Source organism: Bos javanicus, chromosome X (assembly GCF_032452875.1).
Source record: "Bos javanicus breed banteng chromosome X, ARS-OSU_banteng_1.0, whole genome shotgun sequence".
Lineage (NCBI taxonomy): Eukaryota > Metazoa > Chordata > Mammalia > Artiodactyla > Bovidae > Bos > Bos javanicus.
This window is the reverse complement of record NC_083897.1, coordinates 114,231,840-114,251,601: the sequence shown is the minus strand read 5'-3', so window position 1 is coordinate 114,251,601 and position 19,762 is coordinate 114,231,840. Positions and strand designations below refer to the sequence as shown.

The window sequence follows — 19,762 nt, the reverse complement described above, 5'->3', positions numbered from 1 at the left end:
AATAACAGACCTCCTCTCGACAAAGAAAGAAAAAAGAAAAGAACACAGAATACTTTTATAAAGAGATGTGAATTAGGCAAAGCAACTGATTAGAAAGCAGGAAGCCTGCTTTGCAACCCCTGCACCTCCTATGTCACCCAGGTGGCGCCGGGCATTTCATTTCCTCACTCTCTGTTCCTTAGCCTCCATTGAACTACTGCAAAATGGGTACAGCGAGAGTGTCTCTCTGCCCTCCTTACAACAAAGCTGGGATGTACTCACTAACTTCTCAAGAGAGTGCTGTTAACACAGAAAAGGGCAAAGTGAGAAATAGGTGGGTATAGAATAGCTAAAGGCATAGTTTAGAGAGGATGTGGAAATGCAATGTGAGAGGGAACGAAAGGCAGGAAGGAGCTGTCATCTCTCCCTAGCTGTGGGAGCTCTGGGGAGATTTCCTTTAAGTTGCTGACTATAACGTGTTATAGTATTTGAAGAATGTCCTCAGTAATGCATTTAGAATAATGCCAAAGAAAGAATTCCATAATAAACATACATCAGTTTTATCACTTTTTGAATCACCGTGTGATAAACCAAGAGAAAACGCTATGAAATCAGGATGCCTGAGCTCCTCATTTGAATTCACTCTAATGTCTTAATATATATGTCTCGCATGGTTATAAAACAGCACCATTCTGATCGCATCTGAACCCTCAGCTATCATCCCCATATGGGGCAAAAAAATGGTTCATTTATTAAAAATAAAACAAGTCATTCTGAAATTGGGGGATTTACATAAACATAGGAGATATTGTGCTAGGAAAATGAGGGGAAGGTTGCCATTTTAATTTCTTTCTGGCTTATTTTAGTTCGGGATCTTTTCTTACCTGATATTGAGAGACTTTTTCCGCAGCTCACTCCACTTGAAATTCATATTATCCAAACGTCTTTGTAATAGGACCGCGTCATCAGAACCTTCCAGGGATCTCAGGATTTTTTGGCCATTTTCATCTAGGTTGTGATAGATATCTGTGTGAGCTTCGATTTCTCCTTGGAGGTCCTACGGGGCATCAGTGAGAAGAACACATGCAGAATTACTAAACAAAAAAAAGACCGGGCTGTGACTGTGAATTTGGAGAATGGCAAAAAAAAAAAAAAAAAAAATAGACTATTAGTTCAAAAGGCATTTTAATGGTTCAACTAACAAGAAGATATACCTCCAACTAACAAGAAGATACACCCCCAACTCTTCCTGGTGTATTATCTCTTTATGTTATTATGCAAATTCAAATTCAAAATGGGCGTCTTACTAGGTATAATAAATTTATTCCTTGAGATGAATTGGGACATAATGTATTTATAACTTTATAAATTTCTTAAGTTCTGTCTTCCAGTTCATGGACAAAATACACTGTTTTATGGAAGTGATAGGAAAGAAAACTCCGTGATTAAGTGCACCCTGGTGCCAATCACCGTATTACACTCTGAGTCAAGTCGTATTTTCCAAGCACATAGTACTGTGTAGAATCGACTCTAACCATAAAAGCATGGAGAGACTAATCAACAAGGCTGAACTGGTCCATAGCACCAGCACACTCATGGGATTTGATCATACGAGAGAATCCTCTTGACAATACACGTTAAGTTCACCTTGGTAAGACAACCTCATACATTTATTACAGCATCACATATTTGGTAAGAGTTCCCATTTAAAATCCCATCACATTTTTAGGCTCAACAGGTGGAAAAGTCCAAAGGACCTTTATAAGAGCTATAAGAAGTGATGCCTTCAACCTCATTTGCTATACACAGATCAAGAAAATTATCATAGTAGAAGAATCTGACCTTTACATGGTATGTCTTCCTGTGTAACATTTTCAGCTTGAACCGGGGACTACAGCACTGATCCTGTTGCATAGCAATCCTGAGAAAACCCAGCGACTGAAAGAGCCCTGCTTTAAAATGCCAACTTTGCTTACATTCTGTTGACAGAATGAATTTCAGAGCACAGGCCTCACCAGTCAATAATAATAAACAGCCACTTTGTACTCCTCACTAAACGGTAGCCAGGCCTGTGGATGTGGGAGGGACCTCGTGGAGAGGAGGCCTGGAATATGCAACTGACAGTTTATATTACACAGCCAACTTTTCTTATCATTTTGCCATTATAAGCCAGAGACATTATAAATTCACTTTCTATGTGTGTTTCCCTCCTTGTTCCCAGCAGAACGGTCAAAGCCAAAGGAACATTCCTTAGAGAGCTGCTGGCTACTAGCATTCCTTTCTGCCCACACAATGAATGGAGGCTTTGTACATTATCTGACTTGCTCTGAGAGATTTGTATGCTTCTGTTCAACAACTTTAAAAATTCATTCTGAAGCTCTGAACAATTGGATTGATCTGTATAACTAGAAAAGTCCCCCCCGCACCTTTCTAAAATTGAATTAAATTACTCTTCTAAAGGAAAGAAGGAAAAGTGGCAGCAATAACATATTATAAAATCTGAGGAACTGGCCTGTGTCTTCAGTCATGGCCTCTTAGATGCAGGATTTTGAATGTTTTAGGGGTCAGGTGGATTGAAGATGAATGACCCCTGTCACGGTTTTGGGCAGCCAAAGTAACACTCACGGACTCTAAGAATTGTCTCATTCCCTTCGACTGGAAGGCAGGAGGGGAATGTGGAAAAACCATGTCTGAATTTGAAAGAATAGAAATACTAAAACAGATCGAGGAACATCTATCTTTATCCCATCAAAAACAGGCTTATTCTGAAAGGATTTAGCCTGATTTTGAAACTAGCTGATGTGGTAGAAAACTAGTATTGGGCTTCTTGCTGAATGGAGCATGATCAAATATACATGCAATTTACATTTGTGTACCTACATGCTGAAGGAGATCAGCCCTGGGATTTCTTTGGAAGGAATGATGCTAAAGCTGAAACTCCAGTACTTTGGCCACCTCATGCGAAGAGTTGACTCATTGGAAAAGACTGATGCTGGGAGGGATTGGGGGCAGGAGGAGAAGGGGACGACAGAGGATGAGATGGCTGGATGGCATCACTGACTCGATGGACGTGAGTCTCAGTGAACTCTGGGAGTTGGTGATGGACAGGGAGGCCTGGCGTGCTGCGATTCATGGGGTCGCAAAGAGTCAGACACAACTGAGCGACTGATCTGATCTGATCTGATCTGTACCTACATGCAAAAACATGCCCTGCTGAATTTGCCACTTCTTCAGTGAAAGAGCAAAGTGAGGTTAACATATCTAAATAATTCAGGACTAAAACCCAAACAGATTCAAGTTCTCAAGATAATGCCCCCCACTTTTCTCTTTTACTTTACTCTTCTTGTTGTATTTGATTTGTTTGCTACCTAAAACTGTGCCTCAGAGCATACACTTAAGGAATTAAGATCAAACCTTTTGTTGTCAACAAATGAAGATATTTTGACTGATACAATCAGCTTTCTACATCAGCATGCATATAAATTATAGTACATTTGAATTTTTGCATTCTGCATTTAGAGCAGAGACTCAGGCTCAACCAATAGTTCCTTAGAGATTATGTCTATTGTGAAGTCATCAAGACTTTGCTGAATAAATGAGAGGTCTTCCCAAGCATAAATAGGACGGTGATGCATGGGTCTGCTAATTTTCATCTTTGCCATTTACACTGCCCTGAATTTAAACATCTGTGTTGTATCATCAAGAAAGGAATGAATATAAAATGGATAAAGCAGTATTTGTTGAGGACCAGTTATTTGTCTAGCCATAGAGTTGGACACGACTGAAGTGACTTAGCAGCAGCAGCAGCACTGCGGGAAACATAAGAGGAAGGCAAGAGACAGTTATCCTTGTACTTTTTCTAGAATCTAGCGTGCACTTTTTCTTTAACTCATTCATATTACTAACTACACATTGAGAATTCCCTGCCAAACCACATAGATACTCAGATTAAAATTTCTTCCCTTGGAGATTCAGAAGTAGTTTAAGGAAAGTCCTAACATTGGCAAGAAAGTAACTCAACTCAGTATTACTTCTGTAATTCATGATGGTGGTTTAGAGCAACAAATGTCACATGTATAGTAAGAGAGCTTTACAGTTTATAATGCAGTTACAAATGTATCGCTTTAGATATTCCTACTCCTTGCCCTGTGAAGTACATGATATTTTCTCTGTTTTACAGATGAGAGCATGGAGGCTCAATAATGTGTAACTGACTTGCCAAAAGTGTTAAATGTGGTCAAGGGATGCAGTTCTTTTGACTCTGGAAGATCATAGGCTGTCTACACACCATTTGAGATATGCACTGGCTATAACAAACAGTGGTTATTTATTCAAGCTGAACAAGGTTACTGCTAACAAGGGGAAAAAACTATTGAGGCAAGAGCACATGGAAAGACAGCATTGCTGATTTTGATTAAAATTTACCCACACGGATTGATTCCGTCAAAATGAAAAATGGAAACCCGACTACCCTTTTCACTTTGCTATTGGGCATCTGGGACCAACTGTGAGCAAAACTTCTTTGCATGGAGGTCTCCTTACTACAAAATATCCCTGCTGACAGAACAGAAATTCTCTCAGCACTAATTCATTCCTTTGTCTAAAGGAACCGTATGAACATTACATGAAGTAATGAGGTGACATTATAGCATGGACACAGTTTGACCATGTTCTTTTGGGTTGGTGGGCTGGTAGGGATTCTGTCAAGCTACAGGACTCAGGTTGGTTGCTCGGCCATGGAGACGAGTATCCGTGGGGACCAGAAGGTTTCTTTAGGAAGTTGGCATGCTGGAGTGGAGATTTTTCAGTACAATCAAGCAGCAAGATCCCAGGCAGGGAGGGAGACATCCACAGGGGAAGTAGGAAGGCACTTGCTCACACTAGCAGAAAATTACCACCATGGCATTCATCTCAAGATGAACCTTTAGACTCAGGGACCCAGAAAAGCAGAAGTCGGGATGCAGAATCAAGTGGACTTCTCAGAGGAGACCCAACCTGGGCAAAAAAGTAATTTCCACAGATTTTTTAAGGAGTTTTATTTCACTCCTGACTTAACAAGAAAACATCACTCAAGCCTTAGTTGCTACATTCAATGTAAGTTTTCTCTTCTTTCTGTGATTGTATTCTTTAGGGAGAACAAGAACTAATGGACGGGGGAAAACGGATTTGTTATATAACAACAGAGGCCGAGCAACAACATATATAATAAGACTTCCTTTACGGCAGACACTGTCTAAAGCACTGTATATACATGAGCTCGTTTAATCCTCTCAGTAACTCTCTAGGGTAGGCATTATGAATATCTTCTCTTTACACATAAGAGAATGAAATTACGGAGAGGTTCCGTAAAAAATGCACAAGGTCACACAGCTAATAAACCATGCAGAGGTTTTTCAAACCCTGGCCGTCAGACTCCAGGGACTGGACTCATACCCACTAGGCTCTATCACTTCTAACTTTTTCCCTATTAATTAAAAATGTTTCCTATTAATTTTTCCTAGTAATAATACTCCTGCCCAAATTACAGCAACTCCAGCACTGCCATTAGACAAGGTAGACTAACGTTGTTTTCTGTATTCCAAGAGTGATTTTACAGTCTCATTAATATGGAGACTGTTAAACACATCTGAGGCAGTGGACAGATATAGCCAATTCAACAAGAGAGAGCATAAAATAACTGAGAAGATGGGTGCCACTGCAAAAAGAATATGTAGCCCCTCCCCTTAGAAAGAGACCTTTAAAGTTATGTATAATTATGGAGCAAATTTCAACTGTGAATATCAAGGAAGTTTGGATATGAGACAAGTAATATGCTTGCTGCTAAGCTGCTAAGTTGCTTCAGTCGTTTCCGACTCTGTACAACCCCATAGACAGCAGCCCACCAGGTTCTGCCGTCCCTGTGATTCTCCAGGCAAGAATACTGCTTACTGGAGAGCAGTTTCAGGAGTAGGGAGTACTGTGTTTCCTGGGAGCATTTTCAAATCTCACTGCTCCTTCTTTTCTGAGCATCTAGCCTCCTTCTGTCATAAGTCGCCTTTCTGAGCCTCCAGGGAAAACTGATGGGAAAGTGCAGGTACACAGACACAGCTTTAGTCTCTTTCTCCTCTTTTCATTAACAGTTGCATAAGTTTAAAGACTCTTTTACCTCCCTGGCTTCAACAACTATTAAATAGCAATACCTTACCTGCTGGGTTGTTTTGAGTATTATATGGAATAATTTGGTAATATACTTTGAACATCGTCCAGAACCCGATAAGCCTTTAATGTGTGCTGTGTGCTCAGTTGCTCAGTCGTGTCCAACTCTTTGCAATCCCATGGACTGGAGCCCGCCAGACTCCTCTGTCCATGGGATTCTCCAGGCAAAAACACTGGAGTGGGCTGCCATTTACTACTCCATAAGCCTTTAATTTAATAAGGATGACGTAAGGATTTCTTATGAGAATCAATGTGGGGGGAAAGGGTATGGAAATAGACTTTACAAAATCATGGAACTTTGTTTGAGCCTTGAAGGATGGAGAAGGGAAGAGAGGGGTGAAGGGAAGAGGAAGAGGGTATTTTAAGGGACAAAAGCCTGGAAAGGGCAGAAATGTGGGAAGGAGTTTGGGTTATGAGCGAGTACAACAAATTCCATGACCTGATTGTAACAGACAATGAGTGCTGAGAAGAACCAGGTGGAATGGGTCAAGGTCCTTAAACTAAGTAAGATAAAGGCATTCTTTCAAGAAGGCAGTAAGAATAGAGTTTCATAAAGAAAATAAAGGACAAAGATGAGATTATTAAACATTAAATTTGTATGATTTTGTTCAACAAGTAGAATGATCCAGGGTGATCTTAAGTAGTAAGACAACTAGGGAAGAATATGAAAAGTTATAAAAGTTTTATTAGAAGAAAAATAAAGAAGGGCGATGCCAAGAATTAGTTACTGCTACACCCTTCTGTTTATTATTCAAACAAATGGTTATGATACTATTCCAAAACACCAGGTAATAGATTCCACATATTCTCTTTCCTATGTATATGGTATTGTTTGTGTCTAAAAAAGAACTCAGCAAATGATAATCTCCTTATCTTGAATATAACTGAGAAGCAATAAAACAAAAACAATAAAAAGATATAGGAAGAGTAAGTAACCAAATCTCCCTAAAAAATTCATTGCAGACACACCATCTCTAATCTTTTCTGAAAGCAATTAGTATGCGAATAATGATAAGGTCATTAGTTCTCTTTACCAGTAATTTTTGCCTAATTCAAATAAGCTTGATAGGAAAAGAAAGGGTGATGATCTGATTTCCAAGAACTTAAAAGGTCAGAATCAGAAGATCCAAAATAGGAGAGAAGTTATCCTTAAGGGCTAAACTGAGAGCAGCAGGAAGTGACTCCTGACAGAGAACCTGAAAGGTGTAGAAGGAGCCGCGGGCACTCAGAGGTGACCAGGGTCACAACGTGTGGAAACTAACAGCCCTATATATTATTTGCCCTTGCAGGCATTACCTAACTTTAAAGCAAAGCAAAACAATTAGTGTTAATGACAATGATCCTGAATGAGCCAGAAACAGGCAGATTCATGTTCAATAAACTCTATGTAAGAATAAAGTAGTATATGTAAAACTCTTTGAATGAATTTCTCCAACACAGTTATTCTGAAAAGGTGTTGATGCTTTAAAGAAGTTAAATAAAACAAAAACAAACATGCCAAAATAAAGCTCCCTTAGCTTGGTTATCCAAAATGATTTGTTAAACACACACACACACACACAAACATTTCGTTATGAGAACAGAAATTGAGTCAATCTTCAGAAACATGTATACCAATCTAAAAATAAAAAAGCATGGGCTTGCATTTTGTGTGTCTGGTTTTTGTAATTTTCTTAAAGTCATTTATTTTTATTGCATGTTACAGAACTATCTGTCTGTTATGGACTGAAATTAAAACTGGCAACACAAAACAGAATTATCCTTCCTAATGGATTTTTGAGAAGCATCCATAGAAAGGAATTGGACCCACAATCGTGACCTTATAGGGATTCTAATCTACCTGCTGGAGGTTCCTAACTCACACAGGAAATGCACAGCTACGCATTCACAGTGGGTACGACTCTGACTCCTTGTTTCTCTTCTCTACGTGGTTATTACAATTTTTTTTTTTTTAAAGCAGGAGAACTGTCATCCTCAGAGAAACAAGAGTTAATTTGAGGAGTGCCGTTTGGCTCACAGCCTGGGTGCTCTAGGTAGATAAGGAGTGTGTTTTCAGGTCCACTGCATTGCAATGCATCTTAAAGGAGCAGCTATGGATTTAGGTGCCCACAGGCTTTGCTTTAAAAATGGCTGTTATTAAGGTCCTCAGAGACTATATCCTGCGGGTTTTGTTGTCTTCACTTTCATATCGTGTTCAAAAATTCTCACACTTAAGCACTCAAACACTGGTGAGAAGGGATCTGTTCTCCTGATGCAGTACATTCCCAGGTGCAAACCTTTATTTCAAAATCTAATCTTTAAAAATACCTGGCCTAGGGTGGATTACCCCAGAGGAAATGGAGAAAAATCCCATTTGTCAGACTGCCCTAAGCAATCCCAAATGCTGGAAACACATGATGCTTTCTCTCCTTGTCTGACCCTCTGGTTTACTCTATTCTGAAAATGACTTTCTAAAGTTGAATGGTTCATTTCAGATATACTAGGCTGGATATAAGATGGGATGTTATCTTTTTGCTTCTGCATCTTGTTTTTCCTGGTTTCTCTTTGTTCTGTCACAGTGCAAAACAGTCTGCCTAATTATTCATCCCACAAACATGCGTTAAGTGCCTATTTTAAGTCCAAGATTTCATGGTGAGCAGTGGGAATCTATATGATGTAAGAAAGGTGTAGTCCCCAGGCCTAGTTCCTTCCTTTATCCCTTCTTCCTTCCTCCTCCCCTCTCTTTTTCTCTGTCCTTCCTTCCTCCCACTAATATTTAATATATAAGCACCTAGGTCTGCGGTGATGAAAAAACCCTGTATCTCTGCCTTTTTGACGTTCACAGCATAGAAGGATAACAAGAAAGAGAAACAAGATAAACCAGGGAGAAATCTGGTAAACAGATAAATGTTCAATAAAAGAAGAAGGGGCTCTGAAGGTAACACATGAGGGTGCTACAATGAGAATAACAGCATGGATGTGGTGATAATGGCGATGATGGGGTGCTCTGTGATTATCGTGGTCAAGGAACACCTAAGTGAGAAGGTTCAGTGTCAGCTGGGACTTACAAGATGAGAAGACTCTAGTCACGGGAAAACCTAAGGGCACCAAATTCCTCTCAAGTAAAAGGGCAGACCTTTGTAGCAGCTCTGTGATAGTACATTCTAGACAAGACCTTTCCTAAGAAACAAAAGTGGCTGGTTAGGAGGTCAGAGAGGCTTGAGATAGTGTGGAGCCTTGCAGTCCCATGGTCAGGAGTTTGAATTTTATTTCACGTACAATGGAAAACAGTTGAGGCTTTTAATGCAGAGTGGTGACATGGTGTGATCTAGGCTTGAAACAAATCACTACATTGCTCTGTGGAGATTAAAGAAGGCAGGAGAGGAAACAAAAGACCAGTGAGAGGCCAGGGGCTCTAATCCAGATGAGATAATGGTGGCCTGGACTGGGGTGATTGTAGAAGGAGAGAAGTGGACTGATGTGAGATATAATCTGGATGTTGGATTTCTTATACATACTCAGGGATTGGATGATGAGGGTAAAGGAGAGGGGTATCTCAATGATGACTCCAAATTCTTAACTCAAGCAACAGATAGATGTGTCATTAACTGACATGGTGAAAACTAGGGGAAAGTCAATTTTGTGTTCATGTTATGCTTCAAAATGACTGTGAAGTGGAGATTTCAAATACATACATGAAACTCAGAGTTGGGAGTCTGGGCTGGCTTTAAGAATGTGGGATTATTTGATACTAAGAATAGTGGAGGTGATGGAATTCCAGTTGAACTATTTCAAATCCAAAAAGATGATGCTGTGAAAGTGCTGCACTCAATATGCCAGCAAATCTGGGAAACTCAGCCGTGGCCACAGGACCAGAAAAGGTCAGTTTTCATTCCAATCCCAAAGAATGTCCAAACTACCGCACAATTGCACTCATCTCACACAGTAGCAAAGTAATGCTCAAAATTCTCCAAGCTAGGTGTCAACAGTATGTGAACCATGAACTTCCAGATGTTCAAGCTAGATTTAGAAAAGGCACAGGAACCAGAGATCAAATTGCCAACATTCATTAGATCACTGAAAAAGCAAGAGAGTTCCAGAAAAACATCTACTTTTGCTTTATTGATTATACCAAAGCCTTTGACTGTATGGATCACAACAAACTGTGATAGGAATACCAGACTACCTGATCTGCCTCTTGAGAAACCTGTATGCAGATCAAGAAGCAACAGTTAGAACTGGACATGGATCAACAGACTGGTTCCAAATAGGAAAAGGAGTACATCAAGGCTGTATATGGTCACCCTGCTTATTTAACTTATATGCAGAGTACATCATGTGAAATGCTGGGCTGGAAGAAGCACAAGCTAGAATCAAGATTGCTGGGAGAAATATCAATAACCTCAGATATGCAGATGACACCACCCTTATGGCAGAGAGTGAAGAAGAACTAAAGAGCATCTTGATGAAAGTGAAAGAGGAGAGTGAAAAAGTTGGCTTGAAACTCAGCATTCAGAAAATGAAGATCATGGCAACTGGTCCCATCACTTCATGGCAAATAGATGGGGAAACAATGGAAACAGTGAGAGACTTTATTTTTTGCGGCTCCAAAATTACTGCAGATAGTGACTGCAGGCATGAAATTAAAAGACACTTGCTCCTTGGAAGGAAAGTTATGACCAACCTAGACAGCATATTAAAAAACAGAGACATTACTTTACCAACAAAGGTCTATCTAGTCAAAGCTATGATTTTTCCAGTAGTCATGTATGGATGTGAGAGTTGGACCATAAAGTAAGCTGAGCACCAAAGAATTGATGCTTTTGAACTGTGGTGTTGGAGAAGACTCTTGAGAGTCCCTTGGACAGCAAGGAGATCCAGTCAATCTTAAAGGAAATCAGTCCTGAATATTCATTGGAAGGACTGATGCTGAAGCTGAAACTCCAATACTTTGACCACCTAATGCGAAGAACTGACTCATTTGAAAAGACCCTGATGCTGGGAAAGATTGAAGGCAGGAGGAGAAGGGGACGACAGAGGATGAGATGGTTGGATGGCATCACTGATATGATGAACATGAGTTTGAGTAAGCTCTGGGAGTTGGTGATGGATAGGGATGCCTGGCGTGCTGCAGTCCATGGGGTCGCAATGAGTTGGACATGACTGAGTGACTGAACTGAACTGAAGCATATTGAGGGGAAAAGAAAAGAGAAAGGAATAAGGGCCCTCAGAGCATGTCCTGAAACCAGTAACATTCAGAGGTTAGGTGGGGTAGAAAACCTAGCAAAGGAGACAGAAAAGGAAGTACCAAATCAGTAGGAGAAAAACTAAGGAATTGGTGTCATGCTAACCAAGAGAGGAAATAGGGTTTCAAAATGGAAGGAGCAGGCAACAGTGTCAAACAGTGTTAAGAGATTGGTTAGGAACTTCCCTGCTTATTCAGTGGTTAAGACTTATTCCCAGTGCAGGGGGCATGGGTTCAATCCCTGGTCAGGGAACTAAGATCCCATATGCCCATGGTACAGCCAAAAAAAAAAAAAAAAGGAAGAAGAAGAGGTTTGTTACATTAGGACAGAACACTGTCTACTGGATTTGGCAACAAAGAAACTCATTGGTTACCTTGGCAACAACTGTTTCGGAGGAGAGAAAGAAATAGATATAAGAAAAAGACTTTAGAAGGTTAATGGAACAGACAGAACTATCGAAAAGTTTGACTATGACATTTAGATGAGAAATAAGATAGTACCTGAAGAGGGATGAAGGATCAACAGCGTTTAGGGGATGATATTTTTTTTTATGTTTATATTGAGAGCTTATACTTGAGGTGGGGAATCTGATTTCAAGCAGTCAAGGAAGAGTTACAAAGATCCATGTAACTAAAGAGTACATAAAGACATGAGTATGTCTTAAAGTCTGGAATGGATGGGGGTGATTAACATAGAGTGAGACAAAGTACGGCACCATGGGCAAGGCCTAGTCTTTAGTGTCATAAGATCTGTTAAGATTCTAATTACCTCACTTGCTAGCTTTGTGATTTGGGGCAAATTATAAAATACTTCAAAACTTGTTTTTTTCATCCACAAATAGGGCTAATAACACCTACCTTATAAGGTTTTGGCAAAGATTAGATGAGGTGATGTGAGTAAAGCACCTAAACGCTAACTTAATGTCCGATATCCATCTGGACTCCTCTCCTCTTCTTCCATGACTCCAAGCTTGAGAGCAAAGAAGACATGAAGTCTTTTCTAGGAAAATGAATACCAAATGCACAGAGAGGAGAGCCAGAAACGTGAGCAGGATCTAAGAGTGGTGTTGCGAAAGGTCAACAACTGGATGCGAAGGGTACAGAGTGAACATTGAGAGCTTTGATAGCAGCCTGGACATTATAACTGATCCTATAATGATAAGATTCCCCTGGAGCTTCCACTGCAAGCCTAACATAGTCAAAAAAAGAATTTGAAAATAATTGTTTAGGGAGCAGTTTTCAGGGTAAATGACAGCAGGGAGAGAATGGAGACAGGAAGTTTGGCTGATGGGCAGCCCCAGCTATTCATGAACCAATAAAGCTGTGCCTCTGGAAAGAGAGGACTTAGGAAGAGAGATTCTGTGTTCTTCAAGTGCTCATAAATTATTGAAATAGCTGCATGTGTGACTCAACTTCATGCTTCTCTTGCTCTACCTTTGGAAGGTAGAATTAGGCCAAGTGATAACTACTCACAAAAGCATTTGAAAGATAGACATGTTATTTTAGGTTTCATAAGGAGTAAGACAAACATTATATATGCTGTACTGCACACACACACACACACACACTCACTCCTTGGTGTCAGGTCACTTACAATGACAAAGCAATGACATTGACACCAAAGCTGCGTAGAGGACCAGGAGACTTCTATATAAAATATATCCTATTAGGCACTCCCAAAATATGCAAGAGTAAGTTTTAAGGGACACAAAATCCTGAGAAAGGACAGGTAGAGTAATATTGCATTGGATGTTTCTCAAATTAAGATGCCATGGACCCAGCAGGGAACTAATGTTGGTATCCATTTGGCTCAGTACTTGAGTTACAAAAAAGAATGGCATGCCTTCATAATGTTGGTGATGGAAGACAAATCCTTAGACAGACTGAGTTTTCTTTATTACTAGTATATCTAAAATTCCTCAAAAAACTCCATACCATATTGCACTATTTTTTTTCAGATATTGCTATAAAGATTAATTGCTCATAACTGGGTGAGCATTTTGCTACATGAGACAGATATCTTTCAGGAGATCACTGTCAATGGTAGTCTTGAAAGACTTTGACACAAAATTCTAGATCCTGTATTTCTTTCATAGAGACAACCACATATGCACAGTCTACAATGTTGAAGGTACTTTCCATTTGGTATTACGTTTTACGTGTAGGAATCAGCCTGTTTGAAGATAACCACCCTTATCTGAGAAAGACCAGATGGGCCTTTTGGACACTGAAACATTTATTACTGCAGAGCCATGATGAGGGCTGGGGGTGAGGGTGGAGTAGATGGATGGAATGGGGCAGGAAACTAAGAGTTAGCATCCCTTAAACATCTTTTACATCAACTCTACAAAGAAAGTCTTCTTGCTCCCTAATTGAGGAAACTAATTTGCACAAATGAAGTAACTTGACCAAGTTCCACAGCTCTCGTATGGCAGCAGGATTGGATTAGAGATCTGTCTGAATTTATGTTCTTATATTTACTGTCCCCACCCCCACTTTTCCTCCACTTCTCAACTAGAAAGCAAGTGAATTCTGACTTGGGCTACATGTAATCCAATACAATAATTAACTCATTAAAGGCAAACATGAGATATTTGGATTGAGAAACATCGTGATGCTCTGAATGGATTGGCTAGGCAATGGAATGATTTTCTAGGTAGCTATTAAATTATTTATGTTTCCTCAATCAACTCCAAACTAATACCTCTGATCATTGTGAATGGCTCTAAATGAATGGAATATATTCTCATTCTTAAAATAGACAACTATTTTCCCATGAACCAAGACACATCTGGTTATATTGATCTGTACAATTTATCTATATTATGTATAGAGTTGAAAGTTAGAAAAGTGCTTATTTCCTGAATCTCTTTGTCACAGAGCTATTTTTTTTCCTCTACAGAAACACTGTAGTTGAAGATTGTATATTACAAATAAGCAATTAGTTGATGTCAAATCTCATCTTATCCCAATAGCAATCTGTAAGAAGAAGGCAAGAACATATGGCCAAGTGCCATAATTATTTTTGATAATATGCTAGAAATCATAACAGCCATGTAGCTAATTTCCTCTAGCTTGTTTTAATTATAGATGTTGTAAATGGAGAAAAACAACTTTATTCCATTTCCCACTCCCCCTAAAATCCTCATAATATCCTGACACAATCACAAAACACCCCTACACTGAGGCAATTGTTTAGAAAAGGTTAATGATGCAATAAATCTAAGACATTTCTATATTTTCTTTCACTTTAAATAGGACAATTTCCAAGTAATTTACAAACACACTTTGGACACAATTATATTCATTGGTGGGTACTTTTCAGCCTAAAGCTTAGAAATATACCTTTAACGTGAATTATAGGTATCCATAACATTTGAATGTTAAAGAAGTTTCTAAAACCATGATGTTAACTAACGCCCTGCTGATATAATTGGGTCTGATTCCCTGGTGAAGTTCTTTCATAAGTTAATTTATATCTACTACCAAGTAGAGTACATTACTACTTTTGGAGAGTATAATGGTTTTTCTGTGCTTAGGGAGTTACTTCATCCTATTTAGCTTTCTTCTCTCATGGAAGAGGACAGATGGTGATGGGGAGAGAACAATGACTCTTTTTAGAGCACTTTTCCTCAGTACATGAGGAAAAGGAAATAGAAAGGGATATGCATGTGGATATTAATATAAAGGTAGGTAACATGAGCATATCTGCCAAAGGAAACATGACATAGATGAGAAAACTAAATTTTAAAAAGTATCTGGTAAAATATCTTAGATATTTTTTCACTGCCAGAACCTATTTTGCTGAGGCCAGAAACTCATTCATGAGTTTTTTTTTTTTTTTTTTAATATACCTACTAATCCTTCCCAAAGCACTCTGTTCAGTTCAGAACATCTTACTGAAGCAATCCTAGGGTATTCTAGGCCTTTGGCCATGAGACAATGCTTCCTTCATCTGAAAACATGGAGAAATAAAAAATTATCACCAGAAGAGTAAGGTTTGGGAAGGCTTATGTGTTTCCATGCCCATAAGATAAATTATGTAAGTTTTTCCAATAAAGAACTAGAACAGAGAAAAGGATGTTTTTATAGATTATCTGACATACAAATTTTTACATGGGAGCTACATGGTAGTATCTGTTACAGAACAGTAGAAACCTGCCTCACAGTGCTTTGAAACTTTTCAGTTGGATTTCATCATTGTCACTGCTCTTGATTACAGATGAAGAAGTCTCATTACCCCAAGAAAGAGACATGGTAAATAGGCCATGTCCATAGTACTTTACAATGGACAAACGTTATTGGTCTACCCTTCTCAGAAAGCGACAAAGGAACTGCATAGTCGTAGTATGTTTCTGCTCACATTTCTGATAGAGTTCAGAGTTTAACAGGAAAAAGAAAACCCAATCTCACCAATAGGGGACCGAGAAGGGAATGTGGGTAAAAGCTAATAATTGATGTAATCTTGAGTAGAAAACAGATGAGATGGTTGGATGGCATCAGTGACTTGATGGACATGAGTTTGAGCAAGCTCTGGGAGTTGATGATGGATAGGGAAGCCTGGCCTGCTCCAGTCCATGGGGTTGCAAAGAGTCAGACACGACTGAGTAACTGAACTGATTAGAAAATAAAGAGACTTGCTAAAAAAGCCTTTTGCCTGCTTCTGATTTTTCCCTTTTGTGGACTGACAGAAATATTGGGGGGGGTGTCCTTCCCTCAACTCTATCTGAAAATACTCATAAAATCAAGATGCAAGTTTCTTACTTCAAGGGGTCCACAGTCTCCTGAACAAGTTTGAAGAAAACACAAAACCCAAATAACACGGAATATTGTTAGAGCGGATATACTGCTAAAGTGGATATAGCTCTATGAGAACACAGAGCAATTAGCCTTACTGCCAAGATAATGGAGGCCATCAGACAAATGATGATATGTGAGTAGGGTCTTGAGGGATGAGTAGGCTCTGACCAAGAAAGAAGTAGGAGGATGAAATCCGAAGCAGAGGCAAAAGCATGAGTTGAAGATAAGAATACAAGTCAGCACTGAGTCATTCTCGTGGCCAGAGAGGAAGGTCCATGGGAGGAAGGAGAGAGGGGTCTGTTTTCTGCATGTCATCTACATCAGTTCAGTCGCTTAGTCATGTCCAACTCTTTGCAACCTCATGGACTGCAGCACACCAGGCTTCCCTGTCCATCACTAACTCCTGGAGCTTGCTCTCTCCCAGGCCTGTAAATATGAGTTTTCAGCATGTATTGGTGGTTTGTCTAGCAGATGGTTCTCAAACTTGAGTGAGCCTGGGAACCACCTGGAGGGCTTATTAAAGCATAGGCTGCTGGGTCCCAATTCTGGAGTTCCTGATTCTATAGGTCTGGGAGAGAGCTCAAGAATCTGCATTGTAACAAGCTCCCAGATGAGACTAATACTGCTATGTCAGGGACCACCCTGTGAGAGTGAGCCATTGGTGTAGCATAAGGGTCCTTCATCTCCTGGAGGTCATAAATGCCTTTGAGAAAATGATGGATCCTCTCCTGAGAAACCTGCACAAATATTCATAAGCAAAAAATATGACAAGATTTGAGGACGGGGGCATAGCCAAAGGCAGTCCTTGAATGCTACTGGGAAATTCTTGTCACTCTCACCACATTCAAGCAATGTGGCCCTTTCTGGTTTTGACCTGCCATCTGCTTGGGAAAACAATACCAAATAAAAGATGGGTTGGTGGGGAACGTGAAGGAAAAGGGGCCTGGGGAAAGACATAGAAGTTGGTGCCCCTAGGAAAGTGTAGCTATGGCTCTAGGATATCTGCCCAGTAGCTCGGCGAACCAGTTCAAGATCGAAGAAAGAGATAATTAAGAATACAGTTAAAAGGAAATTTCAGATCAGATATGCTACACAAAGATATGAGACAATCCCTGTTGGAGAGACAGAACATTTTGAATTTACCCTAAGAATCTTCCTCACATGCCTTGTGTAATCCAGCAGTATAGATATTTTTTAATGACCCTTAAAAGAAAGCAGAGGTGTTCTTTATTTCATGCAGAGAAAGCCATCACAGGGCTTCCCTTTTGGGTCAATAGTAAAGAATCCGCCTGCCAGTGCAGGAGACATGGGTTTGATCAGAGGGTCGGGAAGATCTCTCATGACACAGAACAACCCTGTGCGCCACAACTATTAAGCCTGTGCACTAGAGTCTGGTCATTGCAACTACTGAGTCCAGTCACTGTAACTACTGGAGCCCGTGGGTACCCTAGGGTCCATGCTCCACAGCAAGAGAAACCACCGCAATGAGAAGACCGTGCTCCACAACTAGAGAGTAGCCCCTGCTTGCCACAACTGGAGAAAGCCCGTGTGCAGCAACGAAGACACAGTACCAAAATAATAGATAAATAATCAGGAGTAATAAACATAACATTTTTAGAAAAGAATCACGGAATTATATAAGGAAATAAAGCTAATGTTTAAAAAAGAAAGAAAGACTTTGCTCCTTTAAAGAACCATAGGCCTGAAGTGCCTACAAGCATGAAGTCAGGAACATGAGGCAAATATTGTATTATTCATCTGGGCAGTGATAAATTCAAGTGATGGCTCTGAGGCTGGGGAAACTAAAGCTAGCTGAGTCGGAGAACAGATCTCTCTCCCTTCAGCTTACAGAAGAAGTGATAGTGCTACTGGGCACAGCTCCCTGTAATAATCCAGGGAAAATACACCTTTGGGTCAATGAAGATTTCTGTTATTGCATGGACTGGTTTACCTAAAGCCAAGCAAATGCTGGTCTGCTGTTAGGGTTTTAGCTGCTGATTCATCTCCTCTGTCTTCGATTCTTCTAAGCCAAGTTTTATTGGGTCTCATCATGGGCACATTTACAAAGCAATTTCTATAATGATAAAATCTCTTCAAATGAGATTTAAAATGTAATTAAAGGGCAGATTTGATGGGGGGAAGGCGTTGTTGTGCAGTGGCCATACATCATCACGCCACAGAGTGCTCATTCAGCTAGCCTATGGCATGACCCCAATTTTGCCCTGGTAAGATTACATGTCCTTGTTTCATGCTAATGGCTTGATTAGGGAAAATTAAAAAAAAAAAAAAAAAAGACAAAACAGCCTCTCTGTTGGAGAGATAAGTCTATGAATATGAGTCAGATTTTTGTACCCCTCTCCATTCATTCTGTATCTTAGACTTCACAGGTTGCAGGAAACTTCACAGATACGGAAGTGAACGCTGACAAACTGACAGATGAAAGCTTGAAGGATCTGCTTGCCCCAAGAAGGGGATCTCCGTAAATCCTAGGGCCTGTACTCATGGTTTTAAGTGCAATTGCAAGAAAAGTGGAAACTACAGGTTATAGTTCCCTGAATGCATGAATGCTTACATCTGGAAAACTGCCTGGAGCCTGAGAAAGCAAGAAAATATCCCTTGGCCAGTCCATTTTTGAAGCCTCAAAGGTAACTGAGATGCTTCTTCATTGTAAAATCTATATGATTTTAAGCTTTGGAATTTCCCAAACCCTCACGTATCTGGGCTACCCAGATCCTCGATCATAAGTATCCTTAATCATGGTATTTACCAAATGATATAAAATGATTCTTCACTGGGCTTCTGGTTTACATTCTCATAGCCAATCATATGATATAGAAGTCATTTTTTTTTTTTTTTTTAACATTCAGGGCAAAACAAAACTTTCAAACAATCAGACTTCTGATCTAAGATCACAGTTAAATAATAGGTCTGAAGCACTTAGAAGAGGATCTGAACCTTTTAAACACCATATGTTCATATCCTTCTCTTTTCAACATCTTATGATGATATTCACAGAAAAAGAATTTCCATATAATGTCTGAGTTATATACAGCACTGAGAATTTCTCTAATTGCTTTCTATGCATCTCTCTTTGCCTAACTGAAATACTCTTTTAGGCACAACACTTAGTCTATGGGATTAAATTTATCTTTGTGATGTTGGGAGTTACAAAATAACTCGTGTTTTAAAGTATCACTAAATGTATGAAATTAAGTTATAATTAGTAAACATAATTTGAGGGTTTTGGATTTAAGGATGATGACAAATTCTTGTCAAAGATCTATCATGCTTTTACGTGCAATAATGTTTTCATAGACAAGAGTAAGATACTACGAAAAATAACAAACCTTTTTGGAGAGAAAAATGGTTACTGCATCTTTGGGGAAAAAAAAGCAATTTATAAGTTTATTTAAAAAAAAAAACAGCTCACCAGCTAATTTACGAGGTTCACCTCCCTTATCAAAGATGCAAGGCCTATTTTCAATTTGTTTTAATAGCAAACAACTCATGGAAAGTTTGATTTCACTTTAACAATAACCTCTTTTAGCCAAAGAACCCTTGCTA

The 19,762-nt window shown here is 39.5% G+C and overlaps 1 protein-coding gene across 11 annotated transcripts in view; it reads right to left on the bottom strand.

Moving 5' to 3' along the window:
* DMD (dystrophin) overlaps positions 1-19,762 on the bottom strand; it is a 2,228,404-nt gene that overhangs the window by 405,720 nt on the left and 1,802,922 nt on the right. For 10 of the 11 annotated variants that reach the window (XM_061410475.1, XM_061410469.1, XM_061410467.1 and 7 more), the window contains one exon: positions 864-1,036. In XM_061410475.1, coding sequence (XP_061266459.1) covers positions 864-1,036 — 173 coding nt within the window. Of the gene's footprint in view, positions 1-863; positions 1,037-1,821; positions 1,912-19,762 lie in introns of those variants that run through there. The other variant, XM_061410477.1, reaches the window with a different exon arrangement.